Genomic DNA, 15,983 nt, shown 5'->3' with positions numbered 1-15,983 from the left:
CACCTTGGGTAAACCCTGAAGCACTCCAACATGTAATGGCTCAGTAGAGGATGAGCCATCTGAGACCTATAAAGTGTAACTACTGGCATAAGTGTTGCATCAGGTGAGCAGGGCATCCTGAAAGCCGAGAGGCTTCTGTTTCAAAAGGGTAGTGTTCATGTTAAATGCTGCTGAAATGTTGAGTAAAATGAAGATAAGGTTTGTCTTGGAGGTTTTTGATGACCCTTAGAAAAAGCAGTATCAATGGAGTTTGAAGAGTGAATTAGAGGTGATAAAACAAGTGTAGACAACTCATTCAAGAAGTTTTTAATGTGAAAAGAAATCTAGCCGTAGCTGGAGCTGCATCAGAGAATTTTGCTTTAAGATAAATTTGTATTATTTTTTAAAAGATTTTATTTATTTATTTATTTGTCAGAGAGAGAGAAAGAGAGCATTAGCAGGGGAGTGGCAGGCAAAGGTAGAGGAAGAAGCAGATTTCCTGCTGAGCAAGGAGCTGGATGTGGGACTTGATTCCAGGACTCTGGGATCATGACCTGAGCCAAAGGCGACACTTAACTGACTGAGCCACCTAAGCATCCCAGTAGTCTTTTTTCTTTCTTTCTTTCTTTTTTTTTTTTCAAATCCCGTGAAGAGGGAGAAATTGATAATTCAAGTTAGGAGATAACTGAAGAAGTGAAATTATTTTATTTTATTTATTTATTTGACAGAAACAGAGGGAACACAAGCAAAGGCAGTGGGAGAGAGAGAAGCAGGCTTCCCACGGAGCAGGGAACCTGATGTGGGGCTCGATCCCAGGAGTCTGGGATCATGACCTGAGCGGAAGGCAGACGCTTAACCCACGGAACCACCCAGGCGCCCCAAGAAGTGAAATTCTTGAAAAAATGAGAGATGGGATCCAGACTACAATGAAGAGGAATTTGCCTTTGAAAGGGGCAGTAATACTTCTACCCTTCTAACTGGAAGGAAAGCTGAAAAGGTTGCTTCTGGTTTCCTAAAAGTAGGAAATATTAGCAGAGAGTGATTTGAGAAAGAGACTGTAGAGGGTTTCAGAGGGAAAGAAGAAGGTATGAAATAGTTCGTGAGCTTATTAGAGAACCACAACATGATCCCTCAACAGTGTAGGGGACCCTTTTGAAGTTTGTGACCAGAATTAAAGTAAAAACAGGGACGCCTAGGTGGCTCATGTGTTAAGCATCTGCCTTCAGCTCAGATCTTGATCCTAAGGTCCTGGGAGCAAGTCCCACATTGGGTTCCTTGCTCGGAAGGGAACCTGCTTGCCGTCTCTTGCTTGTACTGTCTCTCTGACAAATAAATAAGTAGAATCATAAAAAATAATAATAATCAAGTAAAAATAATCAGCTAAAGTGATTTCCTTCAGGTACATTGCTAGTGTTGGAGAAGAATTAGAATTATTCTTCGGGCTTTCTCAGAATTTCCCTTCCTTCACGGGTATACCTACTGCTGCATAACACACGGATCCCGGCTGTTCTGAAGTGCCCACTATTTGGATCTAATCTCCTCAAATCGCCCCCCTTACTGGAATTTTCCTCTGGGATCAGCTTCTAAACACTCAGCACTCGCAAGATACACCTCCAGCCGCCAGGGGCCGTAGTGACGTTCCACGCAGCCGGAAGGGAGTGCGGCCCAGCGTGGCGTAGGCGTTTCCGCTTTGCGCCGGCAGCGCTCCTCTCGCGCTCTTTACGTCGGAGCCCCGGGAGTAGACGTTTCCGGCCATTCATACTCCTAGTCTTTCGGACCTCGGTAGTCGTGTTTTGTGCACGGTCTCACCGAAACAGTGACGGTGCCGCTAGGATGAAGCTCGTAAGGTGAGGATGTAGCCCAAGGGTGAGGGCTGTGATGGTTTGGACCGGGAGCGGGAGGCCAGACTGCCCAGTTTCGGGAGGCGCGAAAGCCGCGTGCGCGCGCGGCCTGCTAACGGCCTCCCGCGCCCGCTGCTCCCGCCCCATTTTGGCCGCGCCGCGGCGGGCTGTGGAGCTTGAGCTTCAGACAGGATTGCGCGCGGATCCCGCGTGTCTTCAGACAAGGGGACGTAAGAGCCTGGCGGTTTCTTCCCACCCAGTGTTTTAGAGGCCTTAAAGGTGCAACGCCAGGCTTACAAGTTCTACTCTCAGTTGAAGATGTTCGTTTCGTTAGAACTCGTGCGCTAGTCTATATTACTTTTCTGGGCAGTCGCAGCTCTGAGGAGCGGCAAATATAACGAAGTGTAGAAGAACGTGGCAGGTATAAAGAAAAATTGTATGCATTGCATTAAATTAATGAGCTTTTAAAATGTACTTAGAAGCTACGGCGGTTTATCTGGAAATAATGAAACCTATTTCCGAAATGTTTTAAATCAGGATTGGACATCTGATTTCATTAGGGTTTTTTTTTTTTTCGTTTATGTTTTGATAACTCCTTAGAGTTAAGATTACTTAACTCACATGTTCGTTCAAAATAGGACTTTAATTCAGGAAAAAATGTCCCAACGTGAGGCAGAATCAGTTTACGTATCTGTGGCTGATTACGCAGATAATCGCTTTTTTTTTTTTTTTAAGATTTTATTTATTTGACAGAGATCACAAGTAGGCAGAAAGGCAGGCAGAGAGAGAGAGAGGAAGAAGCAGGTTCCCTGCAGAGCAGAGAGCCCGATGTGGGGCTCGATCCCAGAACCCTGGGATCACGACCCAAGCCGAAGGCAGAGGCTTTGAGCCACCCAGGCACCCCAGATAATCGCTTTTCTATTTTGTATTTAAACTTCATCTGTTAGTTGAGCCTACTGGTTTACTGATTTGAGTAATTCATTCTAAACTTCCCGCAGATAGATATGGTTTTGGTGTTTTTCCTTGAGGCGGAGCGCCTGAATCTAGAGGAGGTTTCTGATTAACAGTTACATGTGTAGCTAGTCTCTTGTCTCAATCAGGATTTGTCAGTTGAGATCAATCAATTATTGGGCACCTGTTACACTGTATGCTGGTAATGGATTTTTTTTTTTTTTAAGGTGGGTCCTTGTCTTCTTGGAATTTTCTGTTTGTGAAGACAGATAATTTCTAGGATGATTGAAGTAACATAAAACCCTCAATCTGTATTCAGAGTTTATAGGGAAGGCTTTAGGTTAACTTATAGCCCATTTTTATTTGAACTGTAAATTTGGAGGGAAACGCCCCAGAATTTAAAGTATGTTTTTGCAATTTCTCAATACCTGCCTGTCTGAATACTTACAGTTAAGTTTTGTGTCCGACTCTTTGGAATCAGGTTGTTGCATTTAAAGATGGTGCATGTTGTGACGCAGTTTTCCTGAAAATTTTAAAGGCTATACTGAATCCTGTTCTGAGTCTTAGAAGAAATAAAATTTCTTTTTACTGGAGAATGTATTTTTTGCTAAGAAAACAGACAGGTATTTTTCTAACTGGTTTGCAGTTTTGGTTGACTTATTTTTGTATGATGCTTGGTGGCATGATCATCCTTACTGTCACTCCAAACATAAAGACCTTTGAATTGTCTTGAACATCTTTCTTGATAATCTGATGAATTGCCAGGTTTTCACAATTTTAGCCATTTTAGTGCTTGTGTAGTAGTGTCTTGTTAATGGCTTCAGTTTGCATTTTCCTAATGATTACTTATGTAGAACACTTTTTCACCTGCTTATTGGCAATTCATGTATCTTTGTGAAGTGTTTGGTTTTGATTGTGTTTAGCATTGAGTTGTAGGAATTCTTTATATATCCTGCATACTAGTCCTCTGCCAGTGTAATTTCTCCCAGTTTGACTTGCTTGTTCATTCCTTTAACAACTTCTTTTGGTGAGCAGAAGTTTATTTTGAGAAAGCTTTAATTTACCAGCTTTTCCTTTTATAGTTATTCTCTGTGTACTCACATTTTTACTTACCCTCAAACCACAAAGTTTTCTCCTATATTTTCCTCTTAAAGCTTTATGATTTGGGGGCACCTGGATTGCTCAGTGGGTTAAAGCCTCTGCCTTCAGCTCAGGTCATGATCCCAGGGTCCTGGGATCAAGCCCAGTATCGGGCTCTCTGCTCAGCGGGGAGCCTGTTTCCTCCTCTCTCTCTGCCTGCCTCTCTGCCTACTAGTCTCTATCAAATAAATAAAATCTTTTAAAAAAATAAATAAAAAGCTTTATGATTTTAACTTTAATGTGTAGACCTGTGATCTATCTTAAATTAATTTTGGGAAGTGGTGTGAGTTAGGGTTCCAGGGTCATTTCTTCTACATAGATTTCCAGTTATTCCATTATCTTAGGGAATATAAATCCCTATTACCATGGATTGTTTTGTTTTGTTTTGAAGATTTTATTTATTTATTTGATAGAGAGCACAAGCAGACAGAGTATCCAGCAGAGGGAGGGAGGGAGCGAGGGAGGGAGGGAGAGAGAGAGAGAGAGAGAGACACACACTTCCTGACAAGCAAGGAGCCCTATATGGGACTTGATCCCAGGACCCTGGGATCATGACCCGAGCCGAAGGCAGCCGGTTAACCAGGTAACCGACTGAGCCACCTGGGCGTCCCTACCATGGATTTCATCATTTGTTGAAAGGCTTTCCTTTGCTGATTGTTTTGACAGTCCCATTGGCACCTTGTAGAAAATTAACTATATCAATGTGGGTTCATTTATAGATGCTATTCTGTTTCATTGATCTATTTGTTGTTCCTGTCTCTTGGTAACTGTAACTTTAACCTATGTCCTGCTCTAGCCACCTAACTTGTCTTCCAATGTGAATATGACCCTGGTGCTCCACTTCATTGATGAAAACCCTTCAGTAGCTTTTTAACAGCTTGGGCTATCCTTGAAAGGAACCTACCTAACTCTTATCTACTCAGTTTCTGGGACTTAATAATCCATTGGTAGTGTCCCTCTTTCCTCCTTCATCTGCTGTCTGCCGCACAACTCTGGTCACCCTGTTTCCAGCCGGGACCCTCTCCCCTGGCTACAATGTGGGTCCCCCCGCTGCCGTCTGTGCACTACCGTGCAGGGCTCTGTTCCAGTGTGCAAGCCCTTTCCTCTTGGGGGGTCTTGTGCTATTTCTCTTCATGTTGTGCTATTTCTTACTCCCAAATCTTTGCTCTTGTCACTTTTTGCAGTGTATTTCCAACTTTACAGACTTCTTACTAGAAATTCACTAAGCTCTGACTCCCTCCTATCCATGCTACATTATGTTCCTGGCAAAAGCCTGCCATATATCTATTGCTTTTTAAATTTAGTTATCTTTAAATATCTTCTATGTCTGTCCTTTCCACTACAGTTTGAGCTCCTAGTCATTCATTTTTAATCCTCATTGCCAAGCACAGGGACTACCACATAATGATAAATATTATTTGTCAAAGAAACATCCTTGAACTTGGTGAAATGTATTTTGATTCCTTCAGAAACTATTTTTGCTTACTTTGGTTTTCCTTTTTACTTCCATATGGTAGATTGTTTAATTATTAAAATGTTCTTTTTTTACTTCATTCCTGTTTCCACAAATGATTTGAACTGCTATAAGAGTTAAATGTTGGGGCACCAGTGGCTCAGTCAGTTAAGTGTCCGACTCTGGATTTTGGTTCAGGTCATGATCTCGGTCCTGGGATCAAGCCCCACATGGGGTTGCCAGCTCTGTGGAGAGTCTGCTTATTTCCCTCTTCCTCTGTGCACACATGCTCTCTCTCTCTCTGAAATAAAGTAAATGTTCTTTAAGAAAAGTTAAACCTTATTACTGAGGGGTACAATAAAAAAGTTTTTTTTTTTAATTAAGTAAACTATATGCCCAATGTGGGGCTCAAACTCCTGACCTGAATATCAAGAGTTGCATGCTCTACTTCCTGGGTCAGCCAGGTGCCCTAAAATGAAAGATTTTTTAAAAACCAAAGCTTAATAATGGAAAGAAACTGTTAGATGAAAACTCTAAGCTAATATAGTTATATGTGATTATTAAATTGAGAGCATAAAGAATTTTTTCCAATGAAATAAAACATTAACAGTTTGTTAAGAGAGACTTTATTCTCTTAACAACAAATATGAGAAGGATTCAATACATGGATTTTTTTTTTTAAAGATTTTATTGATATATTTGTCAGAGAGTGGGGAGAGAGAGAACACAAGCATGGGCAGTGACAGGCAGGGGAGAAGCAGGCTCCCCACTGAGGAAGGAGCCCGATGCAGAACTCAATCCCAGGACCCTGGGATCATGACCTGAGCTGAAGGCAGATGCCCAACCAACTGAGCCACCCATGCATCCCTATGTGCATCTTTATATACAAAGACAGATTTTTTTAAAAATTTGGGACTTGATATGTCTGTCCCCCTTTATGATGGCTGGCTGTGCCACTAAAAAAAGTGTTTTTTTAAGATTATCTTCCCTTTTTTTTTTTTTTAAGATTTTATTTATTTATTTGAAAGAGACACAGCTAGAGAGGGATCACAAGCAGGGGGAGTGGGAGAGGTAGAAGCAGGATTCCCGCCAAGCAGGGAGCCTGATGCAGAGCTTGATCTCAGGACCCTGGGATCATGACCTGAGCCGAAGGCAGACGCTTAACAACTGAACCATCCAGGCACCCCCACCCCACCTTTTTAAGATTTCATTTACTTGACAAAGAGAGAGAGGAAGTAAGAGAGGGAACACAAGCAGGGGTACTGTGAGAGGGAGAAACAGGCTTCCCACTGAGCAGGGAACCCACTGTGGGGCTCCATCCCAGGACCCTGCAATCATGACCTGAGCTGAAGGCAGATGCTTAAAGACTGAGCCACCTAGATGCCCTGTCTTCCCTTTTAATCTTTGAAGCATTTCAGCCAACTGTTACCCAGTGCCTTTGACACCCAAGATTAGATATAAAGGTTTCGATCCTTGAAATAGTCTAATGGGGGAGAAAAATAGGTGATTTGACATGACCATTTAGTGTGATGCTAGGATAGGGTGTACAAAGTATGTATTATAAGTTTCTACTATAAATTATAAATTTCTAATTTATTATAAGTTAGAATTAAGAACTATGTCGTTGGATTATATTGCAGGATTATTGTTCATTTTCCTGTATGTGATTGTGTTGTTATGATTATATAGGAGAATATTCTTATTAGAAAATGAATGGTGAAGTATAGATGGTAACAGTGAAAGTATAAGTTGTGTGGGGACACTCCCACATAAATGACAACTTTTTTTTTTTTTTTTAAGATTTTATTATTTGTCAGCAAGCATAAACAGGGAAAGCAGCAGGCAGAGGGAGAAGCAGGCTCCCCCCCTTGAACAGGGACTCAATTTCAGGACCTTGGGATCATGACTGGAGCTGAAGGCAGATGCCCAACACACTGAGCCATTCAGGTGTTCCTAAATGGCAACATTTTAATAATTTATGAACCTTTCAATTTTTCTTTCTCTGAAATATTACAGAGTAATAAGTTGAGGGAAAACAAAAGACTAGATGAGGTGGGGAATGGATGGGATTATTTAGTAAACATTATTGAGGCATCTGGCTGTCTAAATGAGGGAAAAAATAAAGGCAGATTTCTACTTCATGTTGCACAGAAAAGAGTTGAATTCCAAGTGGGTTAAAACTCTAAACAGAAAAGTAAAAGAGGGACATCTGGGTTACTTGGTCAGTTGAGCCTCTGACTCTTGGTTTCAGCCTGAGTCATGATCTCAGGGTCATGAGATCGAACCCTGCACTGGATTCCACCCTCAGTGCAGAGTCTACTTAAGATTCTCTTTCCGGGGTGCCTGGGTGGCTCAGTGGGTTAAGCCTCTGCCTTTGGCTCAGTTCATGATCCCAGGGTCCTGGGATCGAGCCCTGCATTGGGCTCTCTGCTCAGCAGGGAGCTTGCTTCCCTCCCTCTCTCTCTGCGTGCCTCTCTGCCTACTTGTGATCTCTGTCTGTCAAATAAATAAATAAATAAAATCTTAAAAAAAAAAAAAAAAGAAAAGGTTCTCTTCCTTTCCTTCTGCTCCATTCCGTGTGTGCACACTTTCTCTGTGTCTCAAATAAAATCTTTTAAAAACGAAAACTAGAAGGAATAAGACCTTTTACAGTCTTGCGGGGGGAAACATCTTGAACAGTTCAATACCTGAAAAGTATTCACAGATTTAGCAACCTAAGAATGAAAACCACAAACTTGAATGGCTTTGGAAAATTGGTAGAAAATTTAAAAAAAAATTTTTTTGACCTAATTGAAAATGTGTAAATAGTTCACAAAAGAAATACAGATTTCCTATATTCATGAAAAGATGTTCAATCTTAGGGTGCCTGGGTGGCTCAGTGGGTTAAAGCCTCTGCCTTCGGCTCAGGTCCTGGGATTGAGCCCCCTCATCGAGCTCTCTTGAGCGCTCAGCGGGGAGCCTGCTTTCTCCTCTCTCTCTCTGCCTGCCTCTCTGAAACCTACTTGCTATCTGTCTGTCAAATAACTAAATAAAATCTTTAAAAAAAAAAAAAAGATGTTCAATCTTACAAGTAAAAGGGAAAAACAAATTCCTTTTTTCCCCTGTAGAAGTGATGCTAATTTAGATGATTGGTAGCATTATTGCTAAGGATTTGCGTAAATGGATTTGTGATAAACATACATGTGTATTTAAACTGCTGAATGAGAATTACAGGGTATAGAAGTTAATAAAATTATGACCCAATTTACATAAAAACATATATACCGTACAAGTGCATATAAAATGGTCTAGAAGAATCTCATACACATGGAGGGGGGTTAGAAAGGGAGACTTTTAGTCTATTATACATAAAGGAAGCATGTAGTTTTTTGCTACCAGTTATAAGTTTTTCTTTGTACTTTAGTGAGGTAGTTGACATATAGTATAAGCTTAAGGTGTACAGCATAATGATTTGGCTTATGTGTATTGCAAAATGATTACCACAGTAAGTTTAGTTAACATACATCATCTAGTATGAATACCAAAAAAGAGAAGGGGGAAAATGTTTTTTTCTTGTGATGAACTTTCAGGATCTACTCTCCTCCCGCCCCCCAGGATCTACTCTCTTAGTAACTTCCGCACATACCATACAGTAGCATTAATAACTATAGGCATCATGTTGTATGTCGCATTCCTAATATTTAATTTGCCTTATAACTGGAAGTTTGTACCATTTGACCACTTTCATACAATTTCTTAATTTCAATTATGTGGATTATAATGATTTTAGGATCTGTATGCATGGATTGGAGGTTAAGCTGAATAATGGTTTAGAGAATCAAATGTCTCAATGACAGCTTTTTTTTTTTTTTTTTTTTTTTTAAATTTTATTTATTTGTTGGAGCACAAGCAGGGGCAGCAGGCAGAGGGGGAAGGAGAAGCAGGCTCCCTGCTGATCAAGGAGCCTGATGCTGGGGCTCAATATCAGGGCCCTGGGATCTTGACCTGAGCCAAAGGGAGCCGCTTAACCAACGGAGCCATCCAGGCGCCCCTGACAGCTTCTGATATTACTGTGCTCCTTCTTAAATATTGAGGGTATAGTTCAAAGAAAGCTGAAATTGTTATGCAGATTATTATTAGGAATTGATACAGGTAGCATCTATAGCAGATTTTGAACATTTAGAAATTTCACCCTTTGACTTAAAAAAGATGTAAAATGTTAAAGGTGAATACTTTTTACTCTATTCCCACTGTTTTAACAGATTTTTGATGAAATTGAGTCATGAAACTGTAACCATCGAATTAAAGAATGGAACACAGGTCCATGGAACAATCACAGGTATGGAGATTATCAGCTTTATAGCACTTTATTTTTCCCTTGCCTCTTCCACCTTTAAGGCCAGAATTCTTTTTTGGTGACTTAATGAACATTATTGTAGTAGACATCTCATTCTTTTTGCTTGGATTATTTCATTGACCTTCTTAAGCCTTACCTTAAGTACTTAAGCGAAGACCAAACTGAATTCTTCACGTTATCCTGTGTGTGACCCTGTTTTCGTTTTTAAAGCCTTTTGTGCTTTTTGCCTATGTGTATTCCTCTGCCTGGAATGTTGCATCTTCCAAGGTATATTTTACTCTTTTTTAGAATTTTGTGTTCTCTATTAGATTGTAAAGTCCCTGAAGATAGAGGATGGGATTTTCATGTTTGAAATGGGTTATTTGAGAGTATTTTCCTTCATTCTTTCTTTCTTTCATGTCTAACTCTGCTTTAATGATACTATATGTATAGTTTAAGGCTGCTGCCTTTCTTCATTTGTAGTAGGTGTTCCCCGCAAAATTGCAAAAGAATTGCTGAGCCAAGTGAATGAAAACGCTATTTTAGTATGTGGTCCCAGTCTCTGAAATATTTAAATCATAAGTTTATAAATAACTTTTAACATGAAGATCCAGCATCTGAATAAACCAGGAGAGATATACAATGTTAAACTGATTGATTTGAGTGTACTCATGTTTGCAACAGCAATTGCTTTGAAAAGAAATTGGTACAATATGAGGTTTCAATATTGTATGGTCAGTAACCATGTGCCACTGAGGAAGTGTAATTGCTATTTGGAATGGATTTTGGGAAATTTGAGAGAATTCGTGTTTTCTGACCTAATTTCCTAGGAACAGAAATTAACTAGATCTTTAGTTAATCCCATTTGTTGAGTTAGATTGGTAAAGGCTCCAGTAATTGGGTATATCTAAGATAATGCCATGTATTTATTCTAGAAAATTGTGCCTTTATTTTGTAAAAGCTCACACTAAAAACAATGGGAAAAATAGTGTGGGGAAGACCGTTAAAAACTTGTGCAACTTAGTAGTTAAACTATTAACAAAAACAGTAGCTTTCCTTTAAAAAAGCAGTTAAAAAGACATGTTAAATTTCTGGTAACAAAGAAAATACTATAGTACATATAGGACTTTATATTTAAAACAAGGCTTATAGCTTGGTGGAATGAGGCATAAGGAAGTTATGGAGATAGTGAGAGAACCATCCCTAAACATTGCTAACCCTAAAATCAGAATACCCGGGCACAGTGGGAATGAGTCAGATATCACTTAGGGTTCCTCCATGGCTTGCTGCATTCACATCTGTATGCATACTTAACCATGCAAAATATTAATATGCTGGGATAGCCTCTGAAGGACGATTTCTGGTTTATACTGACATTATTCACTCATTAACCAACTTGCACTGTAGCAGAACAAAATGTTCTTTTGTATTGTTTTGTATTATGGTATTTACTGTGGCTTGATAGATAAACTGACTGCCTTCTTTATCATACTAATAATTGGCTTTTTTTTTTTTTTCCCCCGCTAGGTGTAGATGTCAGCATGAATACCCATCTTAAAGCTGTGAAAATGACTTTGAAGAATAGAGAACCAGTACAGCTGGAAACACTGAGTATTCGAGGAAATAACATTCGATATTTTATCCTACCAGACAGTTTACCTCTTGATACACTACTTGTAGATGTTGAACCAAAGGTGAAATCTAAGAAAAGGGAAGCTGGTAAGTTTGAAGGATTATAAACATTTTTATGAATGTATTTTTATCCTTTGATCTACTACTCAAAATATAAACATTGTGGGGCACCAGGGTGGCTTATTTGGTTAAGCATCCAACTCTTGGTTTCAGCTCAGGTCGTAATCTCAGGGTCATGAGATTGAGCCCCGTGTCAGCCTTTGTGCTTGGCCGAGATTTTACTTGAGACTCTTCTACCTCCCTCTCTCTCCCGCCTCATGCGGCTACTCATGCATGCTTTATCTGTCTCTAGTGAATAAATAAATAAATAAAATCTTTTTTTTTTTTTTTAAGAGAGAGAAACATTTATGAACTTTTTTTTGTTTTCTTGATTCCATGTACTTGCCTTGAGTGCCTATCGTATTTATTAATAATTCCTGGTGTTGCTGTTAAAGACAAGCCATTTTTTGTTCCTTTGCCTGGCCTAGTCCCCCTCCCTCTGTACACTTGGGAAGATTTGGGATTTCTCTCTTCATTCCTGTTATTTTGAAATTTCTTGATGACTTGGCATTGGGTCTTTGCTTGCTCTCCCTGTGTTTTCCTCCATTTTGTTGTTTTGGCTATTTGGTGAATCATCCCCTTCAACATGGATAGTCTTGCCTTTTAAAGCTAAGAAATATTCTTGTATGACTTTGATAAATTTCTTCTTTCTTGTTGGAAGTCTTAATAATTGGGTCTTCTGAGTAATTGTGTAAGTCTTTTCTCTCTTTTTTTTTCCCTTTTTTTTCTGTATTCTGAGAAATTTCTTTTGACTTTATCTTCCAGTCTAGCATATAGTTAGTTAATCTTCAGGCCTTCTGTTCTGTGATAATTTTTCATAGAATCTTGTTCTCTATCTGAAAAATACTGGATAGGATATAAACTTTTAAGACATTAGTGATTTTTCCTTAAGTTTTATTTTGTACTTGGAATTGTTTTCTTGGGTTTCTCTTTTTATTTGGTCTTTCTGTTTTTTTAAGTCTTTATTTGAATTCCAGTTAACATACAATGTTATGTTAGTTTCAGGTATACAACATAGTGATTCAGCAATTCCATATGTGGCCCGGTGGTCATCATGACAAGTATACTCCTTAATCCCCATCATGTATTTCACACATCCCCCATCCCCCTCCTCTCTGGTAATCATCAGTTTGTTCTCTTATATAGTTAAGAGTTTCTTGATCAAGTTATATCTCTCTCTCCCCCACATATTTGCTCTCTTTATTTGATCTTTATGTTGTAGGCTTGATTTGAGTATCTTATACTTTGGCCATCTATTATTTAACAAGAACCCTAGGAAGAGAATTTCTGGGAGGGGAGGCTGGACTCCTGAGTTGGTGAGTCTCACTGTAGGGTAGTTTAGAAGTGAGCTGGCCTCTTCACTGAGGAGACTCAGTATTTCAGGATCTGGAATCATTTCTGGAGCTTTTCAACCCCCCATTCCGCCCCCAAAATGATTCCTATCAAATACATGCCTGGCAGCCAGCATATTATAGGAGCAGAGCAGGAGAAAGGGGCTGGGTGTTTTGTAGAAGCTCACTTGATACAGTGATTTTGAGACTTTTTTGCTTTCCACCCACACTAAGAAATATACTTTGCATCATGGCCCATTTATGCATATAACTGAAACAAAAATCTCAGGAACAATTATTTAGTCTTAATACGTGCAAATCCTGATATGTTTCTTATGCTCTTTTAGTTAAGAAAAAAATTTTAGGGGTACCTGGGTGGCTCAGTTGGTTAAGTGTCTGCCTTTGGCTCAGGTCATGATCCTAGAGTCTGGGATTAAGCCCCACACAGGGCTCCCCACTCAGCAGCGAGTCTGCTTCTCCATCTGCCCTTCACCTGCTTGTGTTCTCTCTCCCTTTCTCTCTCTCTCAAATGAATAAATCTTTAAAAAAAAAAAAATAGGTTGTAGCCTGTAGCTTGAAAAATGCTAGATTAATTCCCTTTTCCCTTCCCCTCAGTTCTCTGCCTTTTGTTGCTATCCACTTTGCAGTTATTTTAAGATCCAAAACCTTTCTGTCTCAGTGTCTTTAAATGTATTTTACATTTTCTCTCCTACCTACCTGTCAGGGAAGTAATCATTAGCTTTGCAAGGTGGGGAGGAGAGGACTGACCAGTCTTGGTCCACATGTTTGTCAACCATTTTGTTTGTTTTCCACCCCCTGCTTCATCTCACCCTTGACTTCTAAGGTCATAGGTCTTCTAAGAGTTATTCTTTCTTTAACATTTACAGTTGTTAGTCTACTTTCTGGCTTTAAAAAATTGTTGAAATTTTTCAACCACCGTATTCCCTCTGTCCTTCTCTTTCCTTTTTTTTATGGGTATTTACCGTTTTTACTCCTTTTCTGTTACGAGTAGTATTTCAGAAGGAATTGGAGATAAATGTGGTTAAGCTGCCTTATTTTAACAAAAGTCCTAGACTTACTCTGTTTCTATGAATGACAAGTTTGGCAACAGTGGGTAGAAGTTTAGAATGTGACTGACATGAACTTCATGTCAGGATTTTTTTTTTAATATTCATAGCTCTCTGAAGACTGAAAATAGGTTCTTTTGAGAAATGAGTTTTCTGTCCATCTAATATTTAAGTAGACTTAGGAGACCAGCTGACAGGGATGTCGCTATAATGATGACAATACTTTGTTTTGATTGGATCAAATGATTTAAGATTCTGAAGAGTCACAAGGTGGCTTGATGTAATGTACTTTGAACTTTCTTAGCTTTGGATTAACTTGCTTGGATCCTATTCAGTAACCAAAAAATCTAGCACATGGTGTTCATGTTCTGTTCTGTTGATATCTCTTCCATCTTGTGTAAGGTTCAGATCATTGGGATTTTATTGTGTGTTAAATTTGAGATGTGATATTTTAAAATGCTGAATTTCTCAATAAATCAAGTGGAACAAATTTTTAATTGTCTTTGTAAGCCATCAGTTTTTGGTTCTGCATGGTAATGTGTTGGAGGGTGCCTGTGAGGTCACATTTGAGAGAAGCTGGGTTAAAGTTTTCTTTCCTGTAGATGTTGTTTGTGGTGGCCCAGGTAACAATCAGTGCAGAAGAGAATTAACTTTGCTTTTTCTCTCTTCTTAGTTGCAGGAAGAGGCCGAGGAAGAGGAAGAGGAAGAGGACGTGGTCGGGGTAGAGGAAGAGGGGGTCCTAGGCGATAATGTCTCTCAAGATTACTATTTCAAAGTGATACATGATTGGGGATATTTTTTGTACAGGTTTTGTTTGTTTATGTCAGTTTTTAATAAACATAAATGTAGGACAGAGTTGTCTGTTGACTGTCAAATTAAATTTTAATAGTTCGTTTGTATTCATGATATTTACATAGTAAGAGCTAAGTATTACTACGAAGCAAATCCAGAATAATTTCATTCTTAGATAAGGCTTTTAATGTTTGAACTAAAATTTTTTTCTTATGAATGTATGTAGAATATATACCTATTTACTTCACATGCACTGAATATGCATTTTGTTGCTTTACTTTGATTCCATTCTGTGGAACCTACCTATGAGTGAAATAAGTTCTTTTTGGTACTTCAGAAACTAATGTCCTGTGGGTTGGTGTCTAAAATTGATTCCCCTTCCCTGCGTTTTATTTTATGGAGACTTGGGTATTTAGTAAAAGTTGATAGTCTTCTTCCAGTTCAGGAGTCTTATTAGACTTTGTTCTCATTAATGATTTTTTTTTTAAGGGTCTCAATAGAACGTAATTTTACATTCTCTTGAGTTGAAACTGCAGATAACAGTCACTAGATTATCATTTGTGAGCTGTGTCAAAACCTGTTAATGTGAAATGTACCTGTCAGTGGCTCCTTTATCAAGTACTTTTACAAGAAGTCCTTTAAGAACAAAAAGAAAAAGACCGACTTTGATAGCAAAATTGGATTCTTTCCCAGTTAGTAAGGATTTTTAAAAAAATTATTGCAATTGGTTAAGCTTAGAGAAAAATACCTCTCACTATATGCAGTTCCTTGCAGAGCTTACACCATTTATTTTTTATTTTTTTTTAAATTTTTTTTAAAGATTTTATGTATTTATTTGACAGAGAGATCACAAGTAGGCAGAGAGGCAGGCAGAGAAAGAGGAGGAAGCAGGCTCCCTGCTGAGCAGAGAGCCCGATGCGGGGCTCGATCCCAGGACCCTGAGATATGACCTGTGCCAAAGGCAGAGGCTTTAACCCACTGAGCCACCCAGGCACCCTACGCCATTTATTTTTATGCTAAGGAAAAAACCTGAGAATTGGGGGGAACTAAATAAATCTGTATTTACATTTAATCATGTACATAGGGTTTTTGTTTTTTAAATATGAAGGTAATTTTCTGCAAAGATTATCTTAAAAGGTTTAGGCTCCAGTAAAGAGTTACATAAATTTAGAGATAGCATGTGCATTTGTGTGTGCTGTGTCTCAATCTTTTTCATCCTCAGATCAATGACAGGGTAGAGAGCAGACTTTTAAGGCAGACAGAACAGATTTTGCACACGTGAATAACCATGAGTTGACTTCTGCCTTCATGGAGCTTACAGGCTAAAAGGGAAGCAGAGTTAAATGTGAGTAGGTTATTGCAAATTGTGAATGCTCTAGTGAT

General features: G+C 39.0%; 1 protein-coding gene across 2 annotated transcripts; it reads left to right on the top strand.

Annotated features, from left to right (window-relative positions):
- Positions 1 to 1,749: 1,749 nt before the first annotated feature.
- Positions 1,750 to 14,707, top strand: SNRPD1 (small nuclear ribonucleoprotein D1 polypeptide). Of its 2 annotated transcripts, none has more exons than XM_032859784.1 (4): positions 1,750 to 1,826; positions 9,606 to 9,682; positions 11,207 to 11,398; positions 14,482 to 14,707. In XM_032859784.1, exons 1-4 carry the CDS (start codon positions 1,813 to 1,815, stop codon positions 14,556 to 14,558), a joined length of 360 nt encoding a protein of 119 aa, XP_032715675.1. In that variant the 5' UTR covers positions 1,750 to 1,812; the 3' UTR covers positions 14,559 to 14,707. The 2 variants fall into 2 exon arrangements, with proteins under 2 accessions (XP_032715675.1, XP_032715673.1); XM_032859782.1 differs by lacking the exon at positions 1,750 to 1,826 and adding an exon at positions 8,988 to 9,010.
- The last annotated feature ends 1,276 nt before the right edge of the window (positions 14,708 to 15,983 follow it).

The sequence above is a fragment of the Lontra canadensis genome, unplaced genomic scaffold, assembly GCF_010015895.1.
Source record: "Lontra canadensis isolate GAN:19392208 unplaced genomic scaffold, GSC_riverotter_1.0 scaffold17, whole genome shotgun sequence".
Lineage (NCBI taxonomy): Eukaryota > Metazoa > Chordata > Mammalia > Carnivora > Mustelidae > Lontra > Lontra canadensis.
Note: the sequence above shows the minus strand (reverse complement) of the source record. Positions and strands in the feature narration are given on the sequence as shown.

Excerpts from the sequence above, each read along its gene's own strand:
- SNRPD1 (XM_032859784.1), top strand. Across the intron at positions 9,683-11,206 it reads GGTCCATGGAACAATCACAG|GTGTAGATGTCAGCATGAAT; the intron begins GTATGGAGATTA and ends TTCCCCCGCTAG. Across the intron at positions 11,399-14,481 it reads ATCTAAGAAAAGGGAAGCTG|TTGCAGGAAGAGGCCGAGGA; the intron begins GTAAGTTTGAAG and ends CTCTCTTCTTAG.